At 28.0% G+C, this 24,317-nt stretch overlaps 3 protein-coding genes across 7 annotated transcripts; 2 read left to right on the forward strand and 1 right to left on the reverse strand.

Moving 5' to 3' along the window:
* Nucleotides 1–7,455: 7,455 nt before the first annotated feature.
* LOC110649825 (cytochrome P450 94C1) lies at nt 7,456–9,279 on the reverse strand. Its single transcript, XM_021804542.2, has one exon. The coding sequence runs from the start codon at nt 9,135–9,137 to the stop codon at nt 7,611–7,613; it is 1,527 nt and encodes a 508-aa protein (XP_021660234.2). The 5' UTR covers nt 9,138–9,279; the 3' UTR covers nt 7,456–7,610.
* Nucleotides 9,280–16,055: 6,776 nt separating this feature from the next.
* Nucleotides 16,056–19,462, forward strand: LOC110649824 (flagellar radial spoke protein 5). 2 transcript variants are annotated; one of them, XM_021804539.2, is made up of 9 exons: nt 16,056–16,420; nt 17,142–17,226; nt 17,416–17,532; nt 17,854–17,918; nt 18,004–18,092; nt 18,190–18,269; nt 18,522–18,633; nt 18,780–18,899; nt 18,996–19,462. In XM_021804539.2, exons 1-9 carry the CDS (start codon nt 16,120–16,122, stop codon nt 19,179–19,181), a joined length of 1,155 nt encoding a protein of 384 aa, XP_021660231.2. In that variant the 5' UTR covers nt 16,056–16,119; the 3' UTR covers nt 19,182–19,462. The 2 variants fall into 2 exon arrangements, with proteins under 2 accessions (XP_021660231.2, XP_021660232.2); XM_021804540.2 differs by lacking the exon at nt 16,056–16,420 and adding an exon at nt 16,633–16,963.
* A 1,183-nt stretch (nt 19,463–20,645) lies between these two features.
* On the forward strand, nt 20,646–24,063 carry LOC110649827 (uncharacterized). 4 transcript variants are annotated; one of them, XM_021804545.2, is made up of 8 exons: nt 20,646–20,884; nt 20,981–21,033; nt 21,413–21,479; nt 22,074–22,223; nt 22,565–22,638; nt 22,768–22,886; nt 23,273–23,356; nt 23,774–24,063. In XM_021804545.2, the coding sequence occupies exons 3-8, from the start codon at nt 21,473–21,475 to the stop codon at nt 23,877–23,879; spliced, it is 540 nt and encodes a 179-aa protein (XP_021660237.1). In that variant the 5' UTR covers nt 20,646–20,884; nt 20,981–21,033; nt 21,413–21,472; the 3' UTR covers nt 23,880–24,063. The 4 variants fall into 4 exon arrangements, with proteins under 4 accessions (XP_021660237.1, XP_021660238.1, XP_021660236.1 ...); XM_021804546.2 differs by having other exon boundaries at nt 20,988–21,033; XM_021804544.2 differs by lacking the exon at nt 20,981–21,033.
* Nucleotides 24,064–24,317: the final 254 nt, after the last annotated feature.

The raw sequence follows: 24,317 nt of genomic DNA on the forward strand, positions 1-24,317 counted from the left end.
AACAATTTATGGGTGAAGATATTTGCCAAAAGCTTTTGGCATTTCTTTTACTAGTTAAGTATTAAAATTCACTTTTTTTTATTCTGAAATTTATGTAAATATCATATTATTTTCTGTTTAATGACTTTATTTTTCTTTATATTTTTATAAGAAAAAATAATATGTATAGTTGGAAAGTTTTTAATAAAAGTGATATTATAGCCCTCAAAATGATATAATGTATTGTCTCAAATTGGTTTGGGATTAAATATTTGAATTAAATTTTGGGGTATAATTAGGTCTGATTTATTTTTTTAATATGATATCAAAGTTTACCCTGCTATATATAAGATTTGGCCAATACGGAGCTTAAAGTTTATTAAAATAAACTTAAGAATATTATTCTACCTAATATATATATATAAAGTAAAAATAATTGAATTAAATTCTTATAAAATTTTAAATTTCAAACAGGGGTAAGTGAGGAAGATGAAAAAATTAAACCCTAGAGTTAGGGTGGAATTAGAAAGAAAATAGAATTATACTCATATTTCAAAGTTGAAAAATTATAAACAATTGATTCACATAAATATATTGCAATTTATATTTTCTTTTTCTTTTTTTTCAATTAGTCATCACAGTACATATACATTTTTAAAATGAAAATAATATTTATAATGAAAGTTCAAATTCAAATATGATAAAGGAGAAAGTATAAAAAAATATCTTGAGATTTTGTATTTTCACATTTTAAAATATATAATTTAATTTTGGACAAAATGGTATTACAAACTTAACTTTATTAACAGCACAAACTCTCCACTTCATTAATTTTATTGATGTGATAGTATAAATTTAGTGAAATAATATTCTTTAAAATATACTAACTCTCATAAATTAAAAAAATTAAAAAAAAAGTTAAATCAATAATTTTTTATTATTAATTAAAAAGGTATGCTAAATCATATTAAAGAATGAGAATATCCTTTAAATATATTAATTAAAAAATTAAAATTAATTTAAATTTAAATTTAATATATTTATAATTTCAAATTGAATATAAGTTGAGGAGGAGTTGAAATTAGGAAATGGCCCAACCAATCTAAATATAAAATGTGGGCCAAATTACAACTAAGGTGACCTCATATATCATGTCTATGGTTGTGGACCTAACTTAGGGTATGGCCCACTATATTCTATGGTTCAATGGATGTAGATTGAAATTTAACAACTGTCATATAACAAAACAAGTGCTTCTTTTTTCTCCCTCATTTTAAACATGTGTTATTTGTCAAAAACACAAGATATTTTGGAGCAAAACAAACCCAATCAATTATAATATTTGTATTTTATAAATAAATTTCAATTTTATCATCATGATTAATTAAACTCAACCAAATCCATACCAATAACATTAAATGTCTCAATCATATTAAAAAAACCAAACATTTTTTGTCTTTTATAATTTAATTCAATACTTCAAATTCAATTAAAGAAAAGTGATCTCCTGTTGTTGATGTGGCATGAAATATGATTTTTTTTATTAAAATTAAAATAATTAAATTAAAAAAATATTTATCTTAATTTATAATTTAATCAAATTAATTAATAAAATATAAAAATAAATTTATTTATTTATTTATTTACGATATTTTTTAAACTTATAAAAAAAAGAGATCAGCTTTTTTTTTGGATATTTACTAAGTATTTTGTTTATAAGTTAGTTTAATTAAATATTTCAACAAATTACCTTCTTTCAATTTTTAAAATTTTATCACATCTTATTTAAGACCTTTTTTAATAATTTTAATAATAAATGTGATTATAAACTATTTTTTTATTAAATATATTAATTATTTATTAATCACTTATAAATATTTTAATTAAATATTTAATTAATTTAAATTTTAAATACTTATATAGTCATATTAACTTAATGCTTATAAACACCCACTAATTTTCATTAGATAAATTAAACACTATTTAAATTGCAAAAGAGGGGAAAAAAAGTGACATTTTATTGTGATTAGACAAACATCAAAACTATCCAATTATGCCTTCTCAATTCCCATTTTATATACGGTTTGTTAAAATTAAATGTAATTTATTAAATAATGAAAATAAAATAAAATTATTAATTAAATATTCAAATATTCATCATAATTATAATATAGATATTAAGTATTTAATTTTAATAAGTCAATATTCAACTTTTCAAATGAGTTGAAAATTGATTCAGTATTTTTCGCATAATTTAATTTGATTTGTATAATATTAAAATAAATTTAAAGAATGGTATTGAAAAACAAAATATTTTAGAAGCTTCTTTAGAAGTTAGAATTATAATATAAAGTTGAACGGCATTAAAAATTTAAAAATAATTTAAATTATTAAAATCGAAATTGATTAGGTTTAAAATTATTAATTTGGTACTATTCATTATCTTATTTAATTTGTTTCATATCCTTTTTTTATATTTTTAATCAAATATATTGTTGAGTTAAATTTGATATATTAAAATTATTTTTATAATATTTATAATGTGCATTACGAAATCATATAAATTATAAAAAATAAAATAAAACAAATAAATCATAATAACAAAATTTATATAGTTCACTCTCTTAACATAAGGTTACATTCATGGGCATGTTATCTTTTGCTATTAATAAATTAAAACAATTATAAGTTCAAAATTATAATACATATTAATCCAATACATTAGTTACTCCATTTCAATATCTTTTAGATATAACTCGATATATTTATTATATTAACTACTTTATACATTACAAATGTATCTCCAATTATATGAGCAAGAACCTTTTGATCAATAGATAAAAATTCTTTCATATTAAATTCTATGTCTTTTTTTTCATCTTAAGTCGAAATATCTCTCATTTCACGAGACTACAATGAACAACAATTTCTTCCTCTTGGATTATATCATTTCTTTCTCTAAGATAGAAACCTCTTTCATTCAATGGGTATAAAATTAAGTAAACTCTTTACAATACTCTTATTTACAATATAATCTCTCAATCATAATTTAATTATAGTCCCATTTAATTTAAGAATAACACAATAATAAAAATTATATTCTATATGGAATAAATTTTACTGTCCTATTGAGGAATATCTTTATCACTTAAATTAGAAAAATATATCTCTATAAATCCCACTAAAATTTTGAATAACGAATCTAAGTATTTGTATCATCTGAAAATTGATTTTATTAATATTATCTCATATCAAAATCAACTTTATTGATTTAGTATGAACCGCATATCTAAAGTGGATCAAATTGAACCATAAATGAAATTCCTCCAACAAATATCAAGTTAAAAGTCAAGAAAAATATAATTAGTGTTTTAAACTAGAAAAATTTAGCAAAGATGACAAGACTTTTGGCTTGATAAAAAAAAGCAAATGAAGTGATATCTCACCTCACCCATATATAGGTCAAGTTCAATATGAGAATATAAATACCCCACATGTAGGCCTTTTTTTTTTTTTAATTCATCTGTATTCATATATCACGTTTATTATTAAAAATTGAATTATTTTATTTTAAACATAAAATTGACAAAAAAACTAATTAAATTAAATTCTTATTTCTAAATAAAGTTTCCTTTTATTTTTATCTTCTAATTCTATGTGGTATTTGGGAAATTTATAATATCAAATTTAAATTATTTTTTTATAAAATTTTAATACTTTTTTATAGTAAAAGTTTAGAGGAGTGTACACTCAAATCTAAATAAGTGATATTTCTTTAATTACTGTATCAATACAGACTATACAATACCACTAAATTCAACTATAATTTATTGTTTAAATTCTTGATGTTTGATTATTATAAAAGAACACTTCATAAAGAGGAATGATAATTAATTGATTATCCAAAAAACTATAAGGTATATGCTTATAATCATTCTCTCCGTTCATTTATATACAATCATTTAAAATTTTTTATACTAATTAAGAAAATAATTAAATTATTTAAATTATAATAAATTTATTCATAATATAATTAAATTACTTTTTATCTCATATAATAATTGAGAAAGAGATAGAAATGATAAGAAAAGCTATAGAAAATAATAAAAATAATTATTATATTTAAAAATAAAATTAAAAAAATAATTAATACATCTTAATTTTTTTAAAGTGATAAATAATTTTAAATAAAAATAAATAGAAGTGTAAGGAGGTATATATAGGACAGTAAGAACTTGTAATGCTTTTTAGTGGTTCAAAGGCTAAATTTGTAACGCCACTGCTCCAACCACCAGATAAATTGTCCGCTTTGGCCTACCCATTCTGAGCCTCACGGTTTTGTCCCATAGGTGGATTGGAGAACTCCCCAAGAGGTCACCCATCTTAGCATTTCTCTCAAGTGAGCACGTTTAACCCTGAAGTTTTTCCAACTCTCTAGGCAATTCCACAAAAAAACACATCTAGTAATTAGTTTCCCTCATTTTAATGTATAATTCGATTCATTCCTATGCCTCGCATTCTACTACCCTAAGTAGCATTGCCATCAAAAGAATCATAATTTTTTGAGCACTACTTAATATTTTTTTGGATTTTTAATCCCATTTAAGCATTATTTGGGGTGTTACACCATCCTAGAAGCCTGCCAGGAGTTTACTCTCTTATGTCACTCCCCGCCCTCATCGGACCACTTTCCCACGTCGGGTCGTCACGGGCCCACTAACTTCCGCCTGGTTTGTCCTCGAACCACACATCTATTAGAGGAGGTTTGGCTCCGATACCATTTGTAATGCCCTTATCGAAATCAAGGTGGAATAAAATTATCTCACCAAATTAACTACTGAGCTACCACACTTGGTGATAAATAATTAAATTGAGTGCTTCAACATTGAAAATATTTATTATTACTAGATTTTTAATAGAATTCTATTCAAAATTTTAATATGATGGCCAATATATTCTTTAATATAGATTTAATAACTAAATATGCATTTGGTTCAACTCTTCAACCCATTATTCTGCATGTTCTTGTATTGACCTCAACTTTGGATTATTTTTTATGTGTTTAAAATTGTTGTTAACTAACAAAATTTTTTTAATATATTAATTAAATAAACATTACTTTTAAATTAAATTAAATACTTCTAATTATAAATATTTTAAAATATTTAAACAATATCATACATATGCCCTTACGACATAATGGCATTTATATATAGATTACAAGTTGACTTTGAAGCTCAATTGCTTGCTACGGTTAAGAAATTAATTAATTAAGGTTAAAAAATAATAAATAAACTTCTAAGATGAGAAATTAAGGCTCAAAATAAGCTCCTATATCATAACTCTCTATCATTTCTTATGCTAATTAACAAAAATTTTAAAATGGCAGTTTATAATAATATTCTTGAATGCAATACAAATAAAAAAATATGAATGAGAAAGGAACATGAAGGTACAATTAAATTAAATTAAATATAATAAAAAAAGAAAAGGCAAGAATAAACATAGTAATAAAGTTTATTAGATTTTATTATTATTGTTAAGGGATAAGTATACTATAGTATTTTATGGTTTGAGCATTTTATTAATAGGGTTTGAGGGTTTTTTTTTTCATTTAAAGGTTTATATTAAGAAGCTATATATTAGCACTTAATTAAAAAATTATTAAATGACATCAATATATGTTAACGTCTATTAAATTGGTGTGATAAGTGAATCTCACCTATTTAGTTGTAAATATCAGTTTACTTACTGATTTTCTTACAATAGAAGATAAATATTAATATATTACTCGCTTCGTCCACAAATAATAATTATATTTAACTTTTTATTTTATCCAAAATTATCTACCATATTTAGAATAAGGAGAATTAACTTTTTTTTTTCAATTTTACACTTTATCTATATAAAATATAATAAATATTTATATAATTTTCTAAAGCTAATATTATCATCTCTTTCTTAATTAAACCAGCTGTTTGTCGCTTTAATATTCATTTCTTCAGATTTTCAATGAAGGGTAATTAAGTAAATTATTATTATTTTTTATATGAAAAATGAGATTATCTAATTATTTTCTTAATTACCGTAAAAACTTTAAATGTGGCTATTGTTTATGGACAGAATGAGTATATTTTTTTTCTATTTTTTATGATTTGATGCTGAATGGATTATCGGATTTAATATTAAAGTATACTTATCCCAATTGTTAATCTAATATAGACACAATAATCAAAGATGTGCATGTGAGATGGCTTACGGGTACATATATATCTACACATGATATTGCTCAAAATTGCAAAGAATATTACATTTTTAATTTATGTGTTAATAAATAATAAAAACAAGGTCAATAATTATTTTATTGATGATTAATAAAATATGCAAATCATGGGGCGCGGTACCTAGTTTATCTTATCCATGGATTTCTATTTTCAACTTTCATGGGTGCTTTAATGGGAACCATGTGAGTTAGTTTCTCTAGAAATCATGTGGCATTATACAATCATTATGTTTACACTATACCCCTTTAAGATGGAAATTAATTAATTAATTAATGTAATTAAAATCATAATATATACTCATTATTTAAATTATTAATACCCAAATTATCAATTAACATATGTACATGATTAAAATAATAAACAAATATATCACAATATAAATACCCACCCAACTCTATTTTATTTTTACAGCTCTCTTTAATTAATTAGGGCCTACTCTCCACCAGCCTCTTAACTGCTGAACTCCATTCTTTGCAGTTGCAGCTTTGTTCCAAGTTCCAATTCACTCACACTCTCTGCCTGCTGAGCCTTCATGGGAGAATGAGACCATAAATTCACCAGTGGCACAGAAAAAGTGCTTCGCTGATTATGATTCAAGAGCAGGGGAAATTCAATGCAATTTTGTTAATGCTCCCTATTCACAATAGCTTTTAAAGTACAATAATTTTTAAAGTAATATTTAATTTAATATTTTATTCATAATTAAAATATTATCTCTCTTATTTATATTACTCGATAATATAATATTTATATTAGTATTTAAAAATTAATAAAATAATTTATAAAAAGTTACTCTATTAATTTATAAATATTGTAGGAGTATTTTAATTTAGGTTAACAAGACCACTATTTTTACATTTAATAACTAATTTAACAGTCAATTTCATCGAATACTTTTATTTTAAATACTTATAAACAGCAAATCACTATAAGTTAATATCTAATAATTAATGATTAATAAAATAATTAATAATTATTAAAATAATTAATAATTATTAAAATAATTAATACCATAGAAAAAGTTAATAATACTAAAATTATCTTTAGACGTTATAAATTAAATTGATGAATGAAGATAATGATGTAATTTTATTATAAAATATTAAATTATAGTTTTATAATATTATCCTTTAATTAATTATCATAATCAATGTAGATCCACTTGACAATAAATAATTCCAACCTACCAGAATTGGAGAAATTACTACTAATTGATAAAGAAAGAAGCAGTGCTTCATAGTGATATGCACGGGAAGATGCCAATTCCAAGGGCGTATGCCCCATTTTGGCCCATTAGATATCATCACACATATTTACATGGCTGGATTGGCTACATGCATGGCCTAACTATATATGGTGATGGTGGTTCGTAGAGGACTCTCTTTCTTGGATCAAAACTGGTAAGCCACCTCTCACGGTGGCAGTAAGACCTGGGGAAAATCTTGGTGCCTGAACCGGATCCACAACCCGAACGTTAAAGGACCTAATCACTTGAAGAGCTACACTTTTCATCTCCATTAATGCCATTTCCTTGCCCAAACAAACCCTAAATCCGGCTTGAAAAACTGGGTACTTGTATGGGTTTTCTGGTACAAAAACCCCATTCTTTATCCACCTTTCTGGCTTGAATTCGAGACAATCTGGACCCCAAACGCGCTCCATTCGACCCATTGCATATTGGTGATATGTTACTCTTGCGCCTTTGGTTACAAATGTACCATCAGGCAATATATCATCTTCCTTGGCAAACTTAGAATCAAATTGAACAGATGGATATAATCTTAAACTCTCGTATATTGCAGCATTTAGATAATGCGTGCCCCGCAATTGTTCATAGCTAGTAAGCTCCTGACTCGGCCTTATGACTCGTTCAGACTCATCTCGAATGGCTGATTCAACTTCTGGGTGCTGTGACAGCAGCCAGAAGAAACTGGTTAGCCCTGAGGCAACCGTGTCACGACCTGCCAAGAGAAAGCTGACGACAATATCACGAAGATACTTATCATCATTGATGGATCCCATGAATCTTGATAAAAGATCTTTGTTATCGGCAAAGCCTACTTTTCTCCGATGATTGATCAACCCTTCCGCGAGTTCATTCACCATCTTTATAGCCTCTTTGAGTTTCTTTTCGGAGCCTAAATTTAGTAACCTTTTGATCTTCCAAACAATTGGTGATGCTGCTAGTGCTCTCTCTGCAGATAACTTTGATGCAGTATCAAAAGCAAGAGCGAATTCAGAAATAGGCAAAGATAAATGAAGGCATCCAGGGTCTAACCCGAAGGAAAATTTGCAAATGCTATCGAAAGAAAATCTTCTAAACACATCTTGCAAATCCAAAGCCTCTTTTTTACCAGTCATTGATGACAAGAGAGGAATCAACCTACCTCGGATCTCGCTCATAATGAGCTCAAAAGCATAAGTCCTTATGGAAACACTACCGAGCTCTAAACTCGCCATTTTCCTTTGAAACCTCCAAGAATCACCATCAACATTAAAAATACCTCTACCCAAAAGATCACCCAAGAGAGCAGAGAAAGGTTTCCCTTTTGGGTAGTTGTCAAAATTGGTATTGAGAATATACTTAACGTTTTCTGGGTTGGAAGTGATGATATTGCGAAGAACATGGATGTGAATCGTACCGGTGGGCGATTTCCGAAGAAGATGAGTACACCAATCGCAAAGATTAGCAAAATCTTTGGTCCAACTAGCAGTGAGATAGCTTTTGCATACCTCACAATTACACCATGGCTTTAGCCTCAACAAAAACACAAGCAAAGAGAACAAAGAAAACAATAAGGTAAAACCAAAGAAGAGCAAACAAAAAACACTGGAAATGGACTCCACCCACAGGGAAGAAGCATTCAACTCCATGAATGAAGAGAGAAAGGTAAAGAAAATTGAAGAAATTAAGAGAGATGAAGACAGGAGAAGGTAGAGAAGGTAGATATCATGGGTTAATGACTGAAAAAAAATGGAGTGCTAGCTTCGTTATATACACAGATGGAGTTATCAGATATGTCTTCCTTTTTTTTTTTTAATTATTTTTCATAATTTTATTCTAGATAGCCAGAGAAAATATTATTATAGTGCATGAATTACACGTGCCAAAACTTGAAAATCTGTGTACGTCATGTCTTATAGCTAAAGCCTTTCTAGCACGTGCTATTTTTTTCTCTCTTAGGCTATTGCAGTGGGCCGACAAGGTATGCCTGTTTCCTTCCTCCGTCAGTTGAGACAGCGACGCCATTTGGCAACCATCAACCTGAGCTGGTGCTGGCTGGCTGGCTGGCTTACTCATATTTGTTCCATCTTATTTTGGGAACGGGACCCATAACCAAGGTCAAAACTGTCTAATTAAAAAAATTTAATTCAAAACTGCAGAAACTCCTATTTTTATTTTAGGTAAATTATAATTTAATTTTAAAAAATGCAAACTTATCATCTAATTTTTATATTTTTAAAATTAAATAATTTAATTTATAAATTTTGATAAATTTTATAATTTAATTCTTACTTTTAGGATTTTAATTTAATTATTATTAATTTTAATAAAAATAATTAAAATATTTTTAACTCTATTTTTAAATATTAAAATAATTTAATTTTCAAAATTTTATTTTATTATTATTTAATTTCTGAGATTTAATTAAACATGAAAAAATTTTAAAATTAAGTGAATAAAATAAAATTTTAGGTATTAAATTATTAAAAAAAATTTAAATTAAATTATTAAATATTTTGATATTTTTACTAAAATTAAAGATATCTTAATGAAATTTAATCAATAAAAATTAAGTTAAAGATTTTATTGAAATTTATGATCTAAAATACTTAATTTTTAAATAATATAAGTAATAAATTATATGTTTTATTAAGTGTTAAGATTAAATTGTAATTTTTTTTATTTTAATTATATACAATAATTAATTTTTTATTCTATAAAAAATGAAAATAAAAATTTGATTTTAACTATAACTAATTAATTTTAATTAAAATGATATTGATTGATTTTGATTTTGATTTTAAATTATAAATAAATAAAACAATTGTATAAACATGAAAAGCGGTCAACTTGAAAATCTGATCAATATCTTATTAGCTAATAATTTTATTTTTATTTTCTTATTTGATAGAGATTTTTTTAAAGTAAATAGTTGATGTAGTCTATGGAGGTGTCACGCCCAACTTTCTTTTTTTTTTTTTTATTTATTAAATATTATCGTGGAGATCTCTGAAGCATTTATTTTCTTTCAATTTTGCAGATTTGGCAGAGCTACTTTGGCAGTTGGTACGATTGTCAAGGTCAATAATATTTCATTTTAAAAATAGAAAATATTTTATTTTTAACTACCATATCTTTTTCTAATATTTAACTTTCAATGTTCAAATAATTAATTTATAAAAAAAATCTATTTAAATTTAATTTATTATAAGTTAAAAATATAAATATATAAATTTTATGTATTTTATTTATAAATTTTATTATACATTATATTTATACATTAAATAAAAAAATCTGTTTTATGGTTTATACAAAATTAATTTTTTTAAGTTTGTGATTGCTCTTTTTAATTACAGATGATAACGAGTATGTATCTCGAAAATCATATTATTTAAATCTAAATTTGATTAATATTTTTAAAATTTAAATTTTTTTTGAACTCAATTAAAATTTATTTTTAACTACTCAAATTCGTCCCAAACCCGATTATTAGTACTCAGAAAGTATTATAATTGATTTAATTTTATATATTTTAATTAAAAATTATAAAAAAAAACTATTTTTTATTAATAATGTATATTTTAAAAGGTTTAATAATTTCATAAAATATCTTAATTTTATTCTATATAAAATAAAATATAGAAAAATTTATAAATATTATTATAAAAATATATATGTATTTATATTTAATTAAATATTTATATAAACATATTCGAGCAACAAATACACAATATGTAAAATTCAAACCCATCACAAATATTAAATTTCAAGCTTGAATCTATCTCATATCCAATTATATATTATCAAATCATCCAATTAGGGTTCAATTGAATCGAGTACCCATAAAAACTCGATCTATTGCCATTCCTACTTTTAATCATGTAAGAAATATTATATAACTTTAATGGTTATGTGTTAAAAGATTTAATTTTTTTTTTCTTTCGTTGTTAAAAATATTTAATAAATTAATCAACCAGGTGCAATGATAAAGCTTATTGCACCCTTAAGAAGAAAACTTAGGTTTGATCTTCGGATAAGGTATTGTTGGAAGTACAATCACAAAATTATGAAAGAATTTATTGTTGGAAGTACAATCACAAATTATGAAAGAAATTATAAACTGTAAAATGAATATAAATAATATTTTAATAAAAAAATATTTAATTTATTTTGAATTAAAAATCTCTTTATTTTTAATTCACACACATACATTTCAAAAAAGAAACTATATTCTTTTTAGATTTTGAACAGGTCATGTGCCCTACAAATCTTATGTCACAAGAGAATTTCAAATTTTCAATCCTTGTAGGGTAAAGATATGAGATCTTCAAAGATATCATAATAATTTTACCTCATGGATTTTGCCAACTCAACTCAACTCATGGATTTATTGGATACATTTTTTATGCTAAAAAATTTAAATATGATGAAAAATGATAAAAATTAAATTCTTAATTTAATATATATTACAAAATATATATTCAATCACTAAATTATTCGTTTAATGACGCAAGTATTAAAATTATTAATGGGAATTTTAATGATAAAAATTAATTTCAAATTTAAATTGTTTTTTTTTTTAAATTAACTTACCCTAATTATGTAATTTATTTGATACAATAGAAAAAAAAAATGGGATTACAGCCTGCAAGGGCAAAAGAAAACGGCATGTCGGTTGCATGCTTAATCTGTGAGGGCACACAAAATAAACATTTAATTTATTTATTTTTATTTTTTTAATATAATTAATTTCAATTGAAATTCAATTTTAAATTTCTGATTTTTATTTTTTTTATATTTATATATTTTTAAAATTTTAATTTTCTTTTTCTTTTCTATATATTTATCCTATCCATTTCAATTCACACCATGCTATGATAAATACTACTCTTCAATATGTGACCATCTTGAAATTTATATTCTGCTGGGTTTCTCATATGTTTTTGAGACTCGAAAAATAGTCAATAAAAAATTTTATTTAATTAAAAAAAATTAAATTATTTTTTAAAAAAAAATTTACATTTTTTAAAAAATAAGTTATTCTCTAAATTTTAATAATCTTATTAAAATATAATATATTTATACATGTATGATATAAAATGCTTATTATTAATTTAACATTGTAATTAAATAATGAAAAATAATTTTCATATACAATTTATTTTATGTAAAATAAATAGAGTATTAAATATATAATTAGAATTTATTAAAAGTTAATTTTAAATTAAAATTAACGCGTTTTAATTATAAAAACTTTAAAATAACTAAATAGTTTTTCAAATTACTATCTCAACAATATTTATAATAATGCTTTTATAAAAAAAAAAATTAATCACAATCCCTAATAAATCTTTAGTGGCTTTTCAATTTTTAATACAAAAGATCAAAAAAAATTACAAGAAAAATTATAAGATGCTTCTAGTGTACGCATATATAGTATATTTATAAAATATGTAATGAGATCATTTAAATTCATAAAATATAAATATAAATGCATAGTTATTAAATTCAGATCGAATTGATTAAATTGAAAATCAAATTAATAATCAATTCATATGTAAAATTTTATATTTTTAGAATTAGGATTGTCCTAACAAATTTGGCTATATTGATTAGTCATCTAACCGAGTTTAAATTGGGTGAACCATGTATCCTATTAAAAAATTTGTTGGTTATAATGGGACTTAAACCATAGAACAAAAAATTTATTTTAAAACTTATTGCCATTTCAACTATATATATCATGAACTTAACATATTTTTCTTACTATATATATTATATTACTATATAAAATATTTCATAATTATTTTTTACTAACCAATTATATTATTATAAAAAAATGAACGTCTATCAATTTTATTAAATTATGACTTAAATAATTAATGGTATTAATAATTTATTTTAATAATAAATTATGGTAATATTTAAACACTTAACCCTTTAGCTGTCATCTGTTTTATTAGCCGTTAACTATTAACAGTTAGCCATTTATATAGTTATTGAAAACATAAGTATTTGATAAAAATGGCCGTTAGATCAACTGTTAAGTGTAAAAATAGTTGTATCATCTTATTGACTCTAGTTAAATTGTTTTCTCAATTTTTAAAAGTTATGAGAGTAACTTTTCATTAATCACTATGCATAATTTTGTTAATAAATAACTTCTAATTAATGAAAATTTAATTATGTTAAATTATTAATCCACTAAACTAATTATTAAATTTTTAGTATGTTTAAAAAAAAAATAGTAATGTTAAATGGGTACAAAATGTCTACCGCCTATCATCATAAATTTTCTTATTCCCTTTGTATAAACCTAAAATAACTTTAAGGAATTTCTCAAATATCAAGCAAAACTTGAAAAACACCACAAAGCATTTTCAATAATGCTACGCCATTAATTATACGTGTTTATTGTTTTTCTTAATTTTAAATCATATTATTTACATCATATATTGAGAGTTTCAATTTTAATTTAATTTTGTCTACCCATAAAAATTTTATAATAATTAAAAAGTAATTGCTTTTTCAAGATTTTAAAAATTAATTAATAATTAATTATTTTTTTAATATTATCTAAAAAATATTTTAAAAAATAAATTTAACTTCAAATGCGTGATATTGTTAAACAACATTATAGGAGTTGGAAAAGAATTGCTGCCATTCCTTTTGATGATGTTTGGAGGATGATGTTATAACATTGACAAATACGTAAAAGCTAATTTGCTCAAATTACACGTTTAAAATAAGATAGGAAAAATGGAAAATACAAATTAATGAAGAGGTCTATTCATCCACTTGATTTTAACTAATGGGTCCATTTCAACTAGTTAGAATATAATTATTATATATATATATATAGTGCAATCACCAACTATAAGTGTGTGTGGTCCATCCAAATTCAACCTAACATTTCTTCATTAGTCATCCATGTGCAGCTATGCTTAGTTGAAAATGACAAACAACTATGCACACGCACATAAGGTGATTAATAAGATAGATTCTTGTAGCGTTGATATTCCTTTTCACTTGTAAAGTGAATTTAGGGGGGGGGAGGAAATCTCTCTCTAGTTTGCTAGATAGAGAAAATTCATCTTGTTCTTTCCTTTATTTATGATTTTAGTTCATTTTTCTCTTATCAGCCAGCTATTGTTATTTATCTTTTTAGGTAGGAGATAGCTTTTTTCCTTTACTCAAAGAGTGGGTCTCTCCCTCCTTACCTCCAAAAAGGGTTGTAAGTAATTGTTAGTTGGCCCTTTTGGCATGCAAATTTGGTTTTGATTGGTGATGGAAGATGTTTGATCTATTGAGTTTTTAGACTCACAAAACTTATAGATCACGTATGGGTCTTACTTCGTTTATGGGTCCAGCTTTGCGAGAGGGTACATAAGTGGTTTAGCATTTTTAATGGTAACTCTTGGTTCTTTCTGCCAGTTTACTGTGATAGTTGATGACCTATTCAGCTATAAGAGATAGTAGTTGTTGGTGAATTTTGTCATTCAGACTTCTCATAAATCACTGATTGTTTATAAACTTGATGTTTTGAGATTCTTTTGTGTTTAAGAATGGCAACAAGGCGGGTTAGGGGTGAGGATTGCTCCTTTCATCCTTGCCTCATAGGAGTTTAGAGTCAGGTCGGGCGAGGCGAGTTTTTCTATAGGTAATTTTTTTCTTTATTTTAATTTATTATTATATAATATAAATTTATTTATTAAAAATAAAATATATTTAGAAATATAAGTTTTATTTATTATTTTAATAATATATTTATATATTTTATTAAAATTATAATATATAAAAATGTAAAAATAAATTATTTTTTAATAAAAAATAATAATATATTTTTATGTGCGACTGATTACAAAATTTTGAGACGGGGAGAAGATCTTCTCATTTCGATGCTAACACAAATCGGAGCCAAGATGGAACGGAGAAAAATTGATCAATTTTGAGGCGAGACAGCTTAGATTCAAAAACTTTTACCCTCTCCACTTGTGTTATCTTTGAAAGATGATTTCTTTATTGTTTGTATGGGTTTCTGGCCCTATGGGAAACCTGTTTCCATTTCGTTTAGAATATTAAAAATATAAAAAATTAAAGAATATTTTTTAAAAATATTATAATTATAGTTAATTTAAAAGTTATTTCCTTAAATAATTTAATCAAATTTCTTTTAAATATATTACAATTATATTAATTTATAATTTATTTCTCTAAATATTTTTATCAAATTTTTTTTAATTATATTTTATTATAATTTTATATCCTTAAATAATTGGAGCATATTTCATTAATTATATGGAATGATAATTCAAAATGTTTATTTGCTTAGCTATTATTCAATTTTATTTTTTATATTATAATTATAACTAATCAAAATATTTTTATTTATTGGACAAATTTTCTTAATTATATTATAATTATAATTAATAATTTTTTTTCTTAAAATTTGTTAAGGAAGAAGAAAAACCACCTGTTGTCCTCAAACTCAGGTGAAAACTGGGCCTGGCTTAGAGAGAAATCGGGCCCAGCCCTTAGGCAAAATCCAAAATTTTGAGCACCAATTCGACAAACGCCTTATCCGCATTCAACAGCTCAGCTCCTCTTCCCGCTTCCTTTGGTCCTGAAACTATGTCAATGTCTCTGCACCATGCTTACCCCTATCTCTCTGCCTTCAAATCGACTTCCTCAACCCCAATTCGCCCCAAGTCAAGCCGACTCGGTGCTAACTCAGTCAGGTGCTGCGTCGCAGCAACCAAGTCCCGGCAAGTCACGGTCAAGAACGGGAACGATTCGCTGGACATTTGCCGAGTACTAAATGGGATGTGGCAAACTAGTGGCGGGTGGGGGCGTATTGACCGCGATGACGCGGTCGAGGCTATGCTCAAATACGCCGACGCCGGCCTCACCACCTTCGACATGGCCGACCACTGTATGTATATATGATTCCATTAATGTAAATTTCTTGTTCCAGCTTTTCTATTCTTTTTTCCCCCAGTTTTCTATTTATGCGGTGTGGGTTTTTTGATGACACGTGGTCTCCTAGGTATCCATTAACGTCTCTAGCTGAGAAAGGAAAGCAGATAAGAATTGTAGAGACGGCATTTCCTTTTCAGTCTTTATATTTGCGCTTCTCTCTATCTTTCTGCTTGTTGGTATTTGGGTTCTTGTATTGAAATGGCAGAGATCATGAACCATTCTTTTTCCAACTTCAACTTCTACCCACTCAATCTGAAAACCAGAAGAGTTTCTGAATTGAGAAAACCCTGTGTGAAGCCGTTGCAATGTGTACTAACTGAGGATGACAGGAAAATTATAGTGAAGAATGGGAAGGATTCATTAGGTATTTGTAGAGTTGTGAATGGGATGTGGCAGACAAGCAGTGGGTGGGGCAATATTGAACGTGACAATGCTGTTGATGCTATGCTTAAATATGCTGATTCTGGACTCACCACTTTTGATATGGCTGATATATGTAATAGGATTGATAAGAAATTGCTTTTCTTTTCCTAGTTTTGATATGTTTGGTTAGACTTTTAAATTGTTGTTTAGTTGAATACTAAAGCATATAATATAGTCATTAGTCACCCACCAGTGTCTTTGTTGCTTATGATTGTGGCTTTTCCGCTGTTTTGATTCCTTTGCTGTTGCAGATGGACCTGCTGAAGATCTTTTTGGCATTTTCATCAATCGTGTTCGCCGAGAACGCCCACCAGAGCTCTTGGATCAGATTAGAGGGTAGGTTACAACTCCTTTTTTTAACTCTCAGTTGTCTTATAAATTTTTGTGTCTGAGACTTGATCTTCGATGGAGGATATATAATTATTAGTTGACATGCACCTCAGTTTTTACCTGGGTAAGAAACTTGACCTGGAGCATAGGAAGGAAATTTTAGTGTATGCTTACCCATTATATTATGCAATGCAGTCTTACCAAGTGGGTGCCTCCACCAGTTAAGATGACAAGTAGCTTCGTCAGGGAGAGCATCAATGTTTCACGAAAGAGAATGGATGTATCTTCCTTGGACATGCTTCAGTTTCATTGGTATTTTTCTTTTACCCTTCTGGTTCTATATTCGTGGATTTTATGTCACTAGAAGGGATGATTACATGTACGATAGTAGTTTTTTTCTTTAATTTTATATATGTTGGATATTGTTGTATTTGTTACTCAAACTTGTAATCATGGATTTGGAATCCTGTTGTCCATGCTTGTTCTGGCTTAAAATAAACTTAGGAGACAATCTTAAGTCTTTCTTTGTCCTTTTTTTTTTTTTCTCTATATTTTGACAGTAAGTACTATACAAAAATCTATAAATATCATGATTTTTCAAATGACAATTTTCTGCATATTGAACTTAAATAGGTGGGACTATTCCAATCCCGGTTACCTTGATGCTCTTAAAAACCTCACAGACCTAAAAGAAGAAGGTTTGTGTTATTCAAGTCTGTTATTCTTATTAAAATGCTAGTCAATATTTGGTTTGATTTGATTACTCCAATTAGTGGCTTGCAGGTAAAATTAAGACTGTTGCTCTGACAAATTTCGACACGGAAAGATTACAAATAATTCTGGAAAATGAAATCCCTGTTGTCAGCAATCAGGTAAATCTCAAAGCATTCAATTCCTGAGCATTTTTGAAAAACCACATTTTTCTGTATTTTATATTTGTTGGTAACTGGTATGATGTGATTTCATCAGGTGCAGCATTCAATCATTGACATGCGTCCTCAGCAGAAAATGGCAGAGCTCTGTCAACTCACAGGAGTTAAACTTATAACGTATGTCTCACCATTTAATTCATAACACGATGAAGATGCTCCTAAAATGATAGAAAATACCTTTTTCTAATCAAACCACTTTGATTTCAGTGTTTTCTTTTTTTTTTTTTCCAATCAAATCGCTTCATTTCAGTTATATTTAATGGTTCATATCTAACTAACAAGACATTCCTATTTAGTGCAATGACAGGATAATACAATTTATGCATCTGCTGTGCAATTTTGTATTCTTACAATAATTAACAAATGCAGGTATGGGACAGTAATGGGTGGGCTGCTATCTGAAAAATTCCTTGACACCAACTTAGCCATTCCTTTTGCTGGGCCCCCATTAAATACTCCATCTCTCCAGAAATACAAAAGGGTAAGATATAAAAACACTGAAGGAATTAGTAGTTGCCTAATTGGGGATATGCATAGTTGTCAAATCAAGTACAATTTAAGGCTTGGAATATTAAAAGTTAGCACACTATGCATGTTTCTCATAGTATCGTGTAATGAATATGACAGATGGTGGATGCTTGGGGAGGATGGAGTCAATTTCAAGTTTTGCTGCAGACACTTAAAAAGATAGCTTCTAAACATGGTGTCTCAATTCCAACTGTTGCTGTGAGATACGTACTAGATCAGGTAAATTCCATTTGCCTCTCATGTTTTGCTTAAATAATCTCTACAATTAGTTGTTATGCTCTAATCATTCTTCTGGTATGGTTTGTGCAACTGCAGCCAGCAGTGGCGGGATCAATGATAGGTGTTCGTCTTGGTTTGTCAGAACATATCAATGATGCTAATGCTGTGTTTTCACTTGTTCTTGATGAGGAGGATGTAAATAACATACAAGAAGTTTCCAAGAAAGGGAAAGACCTAATGAAAGTGATTGGGGACTGCGGAGATGAGTATAGGCGCGCATGAACTGAGCATCCATAAATTTTGTTGTTATCCTTATATATATAATTTTTGTGTGTAATGTAGTTAATTCTTCATTTGAAGATGTTCTAAGATAGTTGTTGAAATTTTACTCTATGATTGAACTTCATTAGAAGACGAGTGCATATCAATACATTTATTATTTCAGAAACTAGAACACTGATTTCTTCGACATAGTGAGAGCTTTGAACTCAAACCTATAGAATGTTGTAAATTCTAAGCTTTGTATGTTACCTTTCTCTAATTATATTTATTGTCTTTGTGTATGGGAGGCTTATCCAGATTCTACCAAGTTAATATCACAAAATAGATGTGCATATCATATTTGAAATGAGCAGCGAAATCTATCTGATATATTTGGTGTGGTGGTGCTGTGATGGCTGCAATGTCTGCCAAGACCTCTCTGATACATCTGCTGTCTTGGTTTGGCAGCAAGAGTTGTGGCCTGTGAGTTCTCTTCAGCTTTGGTTTTATCCTGCTTGGAAATCAACTTTGAGTCCATGGGATATTTAGGAAAAGGGAATAAGATATCTCCTCAACAAACACAATCAATGGAAATGAGTAATTTTTCTTCTATTTCTCATAAATGTCTTGGTACGAAGTAGGCTATAAATCTTTCTTAGTTGGCATGTTAAAACATTAACCAATATTTATAAAAATGGAAAATTCTTGGTTAGCTTGAGAATGGGATGGATTTATGTATTTAATAAATGTAATTTATTATATATTTTATATCTTAAATTTATGATAGATCAAATTTAAATAAGAAAAATCTTATATAAATTTATCGATAAAAATCTTGTTTTTTTAAGAATACAAAGGTTACATTTAAAATTTTGATTGCGGGTTAAAAAAAAATGATTTAAAACTGCTTTTTGGTTGAGATTTTTTAAATGTTATTAAAAAAATAAATTTAAAAAATAATTTTATTGTTTTGAAATTTTTACAATTTAAAGATATTAAATTTAAATTAAAATTTAAAATTTTTATAAATTTTCCCCAATTATATTTAATTGTTATTTTTTAAAAATAATTTTTAATTGAAAATAATTAAATTTTTTTATTTTAAAGATGAGAATTATTAAAAAAATTAATAAAATTAAATTTTTATAAAATTTTAAATTTTAAATAAAAATAATATTTTTTTTATAATAAATTTAACAGTAATATGTACCAGGCTCAAAAGACTTATCCAAATAAATCAAAAGTGAGTACTTTTTATTATTGTCATTGGATCTGGGTTGGACCTATGGGTTGATCTGGAGAATCCGACACCAAATCTGTCCGGTTCTGCATTTGAATCGCCTGAGAAAGAGACTCAAAATGAACCGGTCGAGCCAGTGTAGACCCGGAATGAACCATTCGACTCGAAAAGAACCGCTAGAACGGGTCTGGTTCGGTATTGACGACAAAAACGGCGTCCACTCCTAGCGTTTCACTCTTATGACCTGCGCTTTGGTGTTGCAGTCACCCTTCTGTTCAAACAGTTCCAGGCAGAGGCACACTCCTTCAGTTCTTCCCTTTCGAAAATTCCCAACCCTTATAAAAGGCTACAACCCATTTTTCCTTCAAAATTTTTTGCTGCCATCGTCGTCTCTGGAAGCTCCATTGTCGTCAATCTCTGCTATTCCAACTTCCAAGGACTGGTTTGTTCTATCCCTTCACATCCTCTGCTGTTCCACGGACTAGTGAGTGCAGCTGCTCTTTATCTGTTTCTGTGGCCCTGAGCATGTAATTAGAGAACAGTTATAGCATGCAATTTTTTATATTCTTTAATTCTGAAGTGTACAGAAACAAAAATACAACTCTTTGCCCATTAGAACTGGCTCGTCAAAAGGTTCGTCAGCTTAGCGGCTTCCTTTCAATTCTACCTCTTGCGCAGATATATTAGCATTTGAAACGCTAATACTCAAAGCCATCTTGAATTAGTCCGTTTTGGTGGACAAAAGTTAGTTTTACAATGTCTTGCGTGTGTTTGATGAAATTTCTCAATAGGGGTGTCTTTCAATATGCACGGCGTACTTACATTATAATAATTTCCATCCATTTGTTGAAGTCAATAAGAAAGTGGGTAAATTTTGTTGGGTTCTTGTTATGGATATTACTGAGTATCTTCTCAGATATTTTAGTATGCTGCTGCTGTTTCACTCTTCATATGGTTCTTGTACTTCATTGATTTCTGGCCTTTACTTTTGTTTCTTTCTTGTGGTTTACAGGTTTTGACACCTAATTGAACTGTGGGCTTCTAGTAGCGAAGAGTTCACTCAAAAACAATCATGGATGGTATGTGAATGCTACTGCTTCTTTTTTTTTCTTTTTTTTTTTTTTGGTAATTGTATGTTTTAGCTCTCGAAAAATCAGCAAGTCTGAGCAATATTTTCTATCAGTAGCTTAGCTCTTTTTTTGGGAGAGGTAGGGAGTTTTGGGTATTAATGGAAATCCATTAGAGAAGATCGTGTGCAAACTTCTGGTTCATCTTCCTTGGGCACGACGTGGCTATGCATCTTTCTACTACAAGAAAGTGGTTGTTGGTGTTGTTTGACGGCAAATGGGATAGTTCAAAAATGTGTCATAAATGCACATAAACATTGCTTTTTCTTTTTTCTTTCTTTTAATTTTTTTTTTGCTCATTGTGTGTGTTTGTTGAGTTCTCTCTGTGTTTTACATCAACAATACTGAATAAGGTTTTGAAGAATTTTAGTCATTGATCCATAGTTGGGGGGGTTTCTTTCTTCCATCTGTCAAATTTATGTGTCTCCAAAGCGTGGCCTAAGCTCATGCTGTACACCATCCCTTATTCCTTTACATATTAAAATTACTAGTTATGAGACTGGTTTATTTATTTACAAGCTGCTTGTCACTTATTATCATATTCAGTCGATTCACAACCAACTATGGAGGAAACTATATTGGTTGGAGATGATCTGATGATGGGCCCACCATCTCCTCTCATCCCACCAGAAATTGCCTCTCACGTGCTTGAAGGTGTTGATTTGTGCGATGGGATTTTAAGGAACCTATTTTTGTGTAAGTTTTAATTCCATTGTATTGATCTAACTCATACTTGGACAATTTATGATCATTAATGGTATCTGGTAGTCATTATGCAAAATATACTTTAAGCATGGCTGCTTAACCTTGACTAACATTAGGACATCAACTGTTCATGTTACATCGTTAGTTAGGACATCTATTGTTCATGTTACATCATTAGTTAGACCCATACATAAGAAGTAATCAAAATTTTCATTCTATATACAAAAGGAGGAAAATGACTTTAACTACATCTACAATCTTCAATCTTTGACTTTCATTACTAGGCCTATAAACAGACAATAAGAGTAATTAACTCCTGATATATGTCATAGGTTTGCAAATCAACGACATTGAGCCTTTTTGTCAAGATGAGCTTGTTTTATATCGTCAGTGTGCTGAAAAGAGGGTAAGAAGGATTTTTTTTTCCTGGTTGTCTTGTTCATATTAATTTGTAAATGAAGATTTTTGGATGTTGACTCAGTGATTGATATAAACAGCTCTTTCCTTCTTTCTTTCTTAAACCACCGAGTTACAGGATATGGAAATTAGGCAACGGCTTCAAGATAGTGAGCGTAAATTGGGGTTGTCAATGCCTTTAGATGAAGCAAAGGAAAGAGCTTCTCAGCTTGAATCAGAAGTCACATCACTGGATAGGTATTTTCTGGGACAATAATGTTGCTAATACATTGATTCAGAAGTTAGTTGCCTTTGACAGTTTCTCCTAATAAGGGCATGCAATTGTGTGTCAGTGCAAGCAATTTGTTAGAGACTTATTCAATATTCATGTTTTATCCTGTATCCTAGTTTCAGGATCAGCTTTATAAAAAGATAAGGACTCTGGACTTCATGGTATTGATAACACAAGTGGAGTACCTTGTTAACCATCCTACTTATAGGATATATGAAATAGAAAGAAAGATAAATTAACAATATCTCAAAGAGTTGCTAATGCTATAGATAACCAGATAATACAAATGACTGATATTTAACCATTTATAATTGTTTACACTTCTTATGTGCCATACTCTTTACTCTTATAGGCGCTTGATTCTTGCTAGCGGAATTGAAGGCATTGAAGGATTTCGCCAGAGATGGAGCTTGCATGGTCGTCTTACAGATACAAAGTAATTTTGATACACATCCTTGTGATTCATGGAACAGGCATTAATGTTTATACAGAGAGAATGAATCAGTTTCTATCGAAAATTCAACTTTTTTTGTCTTTGACCTTAAATTAGCATGGAGGTGTTCAATTATATAGCATGGACTCCACCTTCATTTTGATATATATCTTGAAATTAATAGGTAAAAGAATAAGTTATATTATTTTCTTTTTTAAGCTGCATCAATAAACATAAAGTCAGAGGAATTAACGTTCAACAGCTAAACAGTTAGCTGATAGTTTTTAATGAACTAGTAGCTATTTGACCTTTTTTCTTTAAGTGTTGGAGAACAACATCTAAGCAGTAAAAACTGTCGTATTCTACAGTAATCTACTTTCCTCTATTGAAATAACTAGGCTTCTCCATTATTTTGTGCAGGAGAAGGTTGGAGTCTTTAAAGCAGGGCATTGAGAACAGAAAGAAGGATGTGAATAAGGATGAGCCTGCTCCAAGTTCAACTAACAAAAGATGGTTCTTCTGGTGACATTAATGCTGCATTTGTATATTGCCATTTTTTAGTAAAATCCCCCAGCAACCTGTGACAATACAATAGTAATGAACTCAATACAGCCTAAAAAGGCCAGAGTCGAAGTGAATTATGTGTTACTACTTCATTTTCAACGAGTCTTGTGAACGCCCCAAATTTGAGTATACATGCTGTGATGCTACATGTGAAGTTGTGAACACCGTGCAGGATATTTGATTTATTCCCATTAGTCCTTGGAATAGATTAGCATCACACTCGACACTGCAACTCCAAGAAAGATCTGTTTGCAAAGCCGCTAAAGCCCATCTGCGAGTTACTGGTAGAACAATGATACCCTCTGAGTTGCTTTAGCTAGATCAATGATGTCTTTTGGATTGCTTTAAGCTAGAGCAGCCGATAGTGAAAATGATAGCAAAACTAGGGGGGAATCGGCCA

The sequence above is a fragment of the Hevea brasiliensis genome, chromosome 6, assembly GCF_030052815.1.
Source record: "Hevea brasiliensis isolate MT/VB/25A 57/8 chromosome 6, ASM3005281v1, whole genome shotgun sequence".
NCBI classification, from domain to species: domain Eukaryota; kingdom Viridiplantae; phylum Streptophyta; class Magnoliopsida; order Malpighiales; family Euphorbiaceae; genus Hevea; species Hevea brasiliensis.

What these genes read in the sequence shown, in the direction of transcription:
- LOC110649825 (XM_021804542.2), bottom strand. Translation starts at nt 9,137, where the DNA reads ATGGAGTTGAATGCTTCTTCCCTGTGGGTGGAGTCCATTTCCAGTGTT.
- LOC110649824 (XM_021804539.2), top strand. Translation starts at nt 16,120, where the DNA reads ATGTCAATGTCTCTGCACCATGCTTACCCCTATCTCTCTGCCTTCAAA. An exon ending in CTTCGACATGGCCGACCACT is followed by an intron (nt 16,421 to 17,141) that starts GTATGTATATAT and finishes TTGCTGTTGCAG; the next exon opens with ATGGACCTGCTGAAGATCTT. An exon ending in TGAGATACGTACTAGATCAG is followed by an intron (nt 18,900 to 18,995) that starts GTAAATTCCATT and finishes GTGCAACTGCAG; the next exon opens with CCAGCAGTGGCGGGATCAAT.
- LOC110649827 (XM_021804545.2), top strand. An exon ending in TTTAAGGAACCTATTTTTGT is followed by an intron (nt 22,224 to 22,564) that starts GTAAGTTTTAAT and finishes TATATGTCATAG; the next exon opens with GTTTGCAAATCAACGACATT. An exon ending in GTCAGTGTGCTGAAAAGAGG is followed by an intron (nt 22,639 to 22,767) that starts GTAAGAAGGATT and finishes ACCGAGTTACAG; the next exon opens with GATATGGAAATTAGGCAACG.